At 36.1% G+C, this 4,593-nt stretch overlaps 1 protein-coding gene across 1 annotated transcript; it reads right to left on the bottom strand.

Moving 5' to 3' along the window:
• Window positions 1–472: 472 nt before the first annotated feature.
• Window positions 473–3,300, bottom strand: LOC127658989 (small ubiquitin-related modifier 3). The gene is made up of 4 exons (XM_052148585.1): window positions 3,187–3,300; window positions 2,422–2,550; window positions 2,220–2,291; window positions 473–1,540 (listed from the first exon to the last, which is right to left on the bottom strand). The coding sequence occupies exons 1-4, from the start codon at window positions 3,205–3,207 to the stop codon at window positions 1,478–1,480; spliced, it is 285 nt and encodes a 94-aa protein (XP_052004545.1). The 5' UTR covers window positions 3,208–3,300; the 3' UTR covers window positions 473–1,477.
• Window positions 3,301–4,593: the final 1,293 nt, after the last annotated feature.

Here is a 4,593-nt window from a genome sequence, read left to right as displayed (position 1 = left end):
TGCTGATTTATTGAATTGGGATGTTTGAAATAAATGATAGGTAACAAAAATCTTAAGTCTTCTCTTTATAACACCATGGTTTGTAATGATAATGTGACTTCAATACTACTGAACTTTTGACAAAAATAGTGATTTAAAGTCTTTGATAATGTCAAAATATATATCAAAAGGCATAATATGTGATAAGAAAAAAACTATTTGCTACAACCAGGGAAATGAGAGGATCTCTGCAGCAATCTTCTGGTCATAAATGTATAATTTCAAGTTATTTTTATTTAAACCCATATTTTTCATAATTTCCCCATCAGATGGACGCAATCTGCCCCAAATGCATGACACATTTTCTCCCTGAATTAAACTGAGGATTGTAGATCTTCTGAAGCGAATATAACATAAAAAGTTCTGATGTTATATGAAAATTATGTAGTGTAGTAATTTAGAAGTAAAAGACAACTTTATTTTTGTTGTGAAGTATGTTAGGCAGTATGGACCAAATTTACAAGCATCCAAAACTTTTTAAACCATTACAAAAACACATTTGCTCCATCTAGTGGAAATTCTTTTTTACAATCTTAAAACTCTATGCAGCCATAAGAACAAGTCAAAAACATCAATACAAATGGAGTATCAAACTATATTTATTATATACAATAGTAAAGGGCAAACAATGTACAAATGAGCAATGGGAAGGGAAAGGATATTCTCCCTAACAACTCTGCCATTCCACATATCGGAAGAACCTACACACATTGCTTTGTTATGGGTTTACTGTGGAACTGCAATCGGATTACACCAATATAGTGTTTAACACTCTTGATAAGCTGGAAAGTTTACATGAGTGAGACAGTGAGGTTACATCTGCAGAGGGCAAAATATCGGTCAATAAAATTAAGGGAAACACTTATGGATATCATGTTCTGAGATTCAGACTTCAAAACAAATAACAATTGAAAATTTTAAAGACATCTGCATCAAAGTGTCAGAATTTAAAATTAAAAACATCTAAAGAATATGATCCACAATTTATCTTTATCAAACCTGAGGCGTAACTAACACAATGCTACAATGTCGAGATTTGAAAGACTATAAAAAGGGATGCTTAAAGTTTATCTATTTACTCGATAATTTGTGGAATCATACTTCTAAGTAGTCACAAACATCCTTTCACAAAACTTCCCTCCTTGTATATAAAAATAGATGGGGGAGGTGCAAGCATACGTAGATAATACAAAAACATATATAACAGGCATATGTTAAACTCAAAAAAATTAAAATAACATTACCAATTGTCATTACCAATTCAGTTCAGGGGGAAAACACTGCAAAATGAAAATGAGGTTCTTGGATGATTAAAAAAAAAAAAGAAGAGAAAATCCTTTAACTTAATTAGATTCCCTAACGCACACCCCTGAACTGCACTGGAACTGATGTGAAGATGTGCACGAGGAAACAAACTCTGTCCATATGTGCAAAATCTTTAGCAGGACCCTCCCGTCTGCTGTTGGAATACATCAATAGTGTCTTCATCCTCCATTTCCAGCTGAAAATTCAGATAACAAAAAAAAAACATGAAACGTTTTTAGTCGATCTTTTTGTGTCAAACTGGATGTGTGTTGGAATACATTGATAGATTTGCATAGGATTTGTCCAGCATATGTAGATTTAACAGGGTTTCGACACCTCATCAAATGAATTTCCATGACCTTCAAGTTTTTTTTCTTTTAAATTAAGAATAGATTTTACTGAGGCCTGGGTGGCTCAGTGAGTAAAGACGCTGACTACCACCCCCGGAGTTCGAGAGTTTGAAATCACAAGGCGGGCTGAGTGACACCAGCCAGATCTCCACGGTAACACGCTCAACAAGCCACATTATAAAATGTGCAGATTGACGTCTCAGACACATAGACAACCGGGATTCATCCTCCGCCACCCGGATTGAGGCAAGTCACTACACCACCACGAGGATTTAGGAGCACATTGGGAATTCCAATTTGGGGAGAAAAAAAGATTTGACTAATTTCCATGACTTTTCCTGATATTAACCGGTTGCCCAGGACCATTGGCAGCTTTCTCAACGTTTATTAATCACTTAAAGGAATGTTCCCGGGTTCAGTACAAGTGAAGCTCAATCAACAAACGTGACAATGTTGATTATAACAAATGTATTTCAACTCATCCCTCCTTTTCTTAAATTAAGGTTACAGTGGGGGTGGACAAACCTGTGCAGGTGTGTCAGTTTCATTGATTGGCTGTCCATCGAACCTGAATCTTATTTGCCTAATGGATAAGCCCTGAAAAAAGGGAAAAAGAAAGATGAACAAGATCTGTTCTTCACACAATTTTCAGACATCAACTTAAATGATCAGACACAGCGGATGAGGTCTGCTTGCTTGGCAAATATGACTGGATCTGTAGTCCTACCTGTCTTTCGCAGTAGGCCTTCATCAGTTTGCTGAGGGGTGTGTGCCTCTTGATTTTGAACTGGACCACAGAGCCATCTTGCCCCGCCACTTTCAAGTTGATGTGATCATTTTCGGTCTTCACGCCCTCCTGAAATGCGTAGACAGTGTGATGTTAGATTATATATATATATATATATATATATATATTTTAATATCATAAGTATGAAACGTGAACAACTATTGTGATGTTTTCCCCGTCACACAGCGGGGAGACCACAGATATTATTAGTAATTCAAGGTAAATCCTCAGTCCCTCCCATATATAAACATCAGTCGCTGCTTGATAAAAAAATAACACGTTTCGAGAGCTGAATAATGTTCAAAACAACCAGACTACAGTTTGGCAACATCTATATAAATGTTAAACTACTGTTTCGCGCGACGTTACAAAAACACCAACGCTTTCAAAGCATTAGCATATGGCGCAAAGTTGAAGCAACTATCCGCAATCAAAGAAAGCCAATCTACGGATATCGTTGGCGCGGAAATAAAGCAAATTACTGCCGGCTAAACAGTAAACAACTACATATGTAATGATTCGCAATCCATTTGAACGGATGGCTGAGTTAAATACACATGGCACTGTCCACATGCGGAAAAAGCGCAAATTCTCAAACCGCTGCTTTGTGTCTTTGAAAATGCAACATCCAACCAATCTACAGCCATGCATTACACTCGGCTCAAAATAACTTAATGACCTTGGGACAAAAAGACGTGCGTGTACCTTAGGCTTTTCTTCTGACATTTTTAGTGGAAACTGTAGATTCTCCCGGTAACGTGGATGGAAACACGAGAAGGCTACGCTACAATCCGCCGTTTCCCTCCCCGCGCTAACAGAGAAAGCCTAAACAGGATTCGACCATTTGATTGGACCGACTGAAACCACGTGATCCCCAGCTGAACGCGCAAACTGGATTCATCCATTTGATTGGTTGGTATGAAACCACGTGATTAACCCGCGTGTTCTGTTTGAGCGTTGAAAGGCCCCAAGATAAAGCTCTCGTAATCATACTTTACATTTAAGTATTAGGTTGATACTTTATGACTTTTTCAAATTTATGAGAACTAATTATAAACCAAATTTCAACATGATCATTTCCATCACTATTTGGAGTCTCTGAGGCCCTAGTATAAAAATATGATTAAATGCAATTAATTTTGGTGTACACACTGTAGCAGTTCACTCCAGCCAATTGTCTATTTGGATTTGTTTATTTTATTTCTGTACAATTATGCCTTCTTGTGGTTAAAGCCTAAAACTGAGGGATTATGGTTCAGTGATATGTAAAATGGGGTTTATAAGGTCAGCGGAATATATTAAAATAGCTTGAAAGAAAATTTGAAGTTAATTTTAAAGCAAACTTATTTTAACACAAATTAGTGAGGCCTCTGCAATCCCAAATATAAGGGTTTCAAGCTTGTCACCATTGATGTTTTTAATGCTATGTTAACATATTAATGCTGATTAATATTGAATGTGTCGTAAATGCATATGAGATTACAGGTTGTGGTACTTTCAGTCTGACCCAAGCTGTATGTTTGTGTTCAATTATGTGTGATAGATAGGGCTATTTACAAACAAATTAATACATATTTGTTAATTAGCTTATTTGTTCATCTAGTTTAAAGGAATAGTTATCCAAATAATTAAAATTCATTTATCATTTACTCACCCTCATGCCATCCCAGATGTGTATGACTTTCTTTCTTCTGCACAACACAAATGAAGACTTTTTTGAAGAATATTTCAGCTCTGTAGGTCCATACAATACAAGTGAATAGTGGACAGAAGTTTGAAGCTCCAAAAAGCACATAAAGGCATCATAAATATTAATCCATACGACTCCAGTAGTTAAATCCATATCTTCAGAAGCAATATGATAAGTGTGGGTGAGAAACAGATCAATATTTAAGTCCTTTTTTATATCAATCTCCACTTTAACATTCTTCTTCTTTTGTTTTGGTGATTCTCAATCTTCATGCCTATTACCACCTACTGGGCAGGTAGAAGAATTTACAATATAGTGAAAAAGGACTTAAATACTGATCTGTATCTCACACACACCTTGTATCACTTCTGAAGATATGGATTTAAACACTGGAGTTATATGAATTACTTTTATGCAGTCTT

The sequence above is a fragment of the Xyrauchen texanus genome, chromosome 18, assembly GCF_025860055.1.
Source record: "Xyrauchen texanus isolate HMW12.3.18 chromosome 18, RBS_HiC_50CHRs, whole genome shotgun sequence".
Lineage (NCBI taxonomy): Eukaryota > Metazoa > Chordata > Actinopteri > Cypriniformes > Catostomidae > Xyrauchen > Xyrauchen texanus.
Note: the sequence above shows the minus strand (reverse complement) of the source record. Positions and strands in the feature narration are given on the sequence as shown.

Excerpts from the sequence above, each read along its gene's own strand:
- LOC127658989 (XM_052148585.1), bottom strand. The coding sequence starts at position 3,207 with ATGTCAGAAGAAAAGCCTAAG. Across the intron at positions 2,551-3,186 it reads TGTCAGAAGAAAAGCCTAAG|GAGGGCGTGAAGACCGAAAA; the intron begins GTACACGCACGT and ends TACGCATTTCAG. Across the intron at positions 1,541-2,219 it reads AAACTGACACACCTGCACAG|CTGGAAATGGAGGATGAAGA; the intron begins GTTTGTCCACCC and ends CTGAATTTTCAG.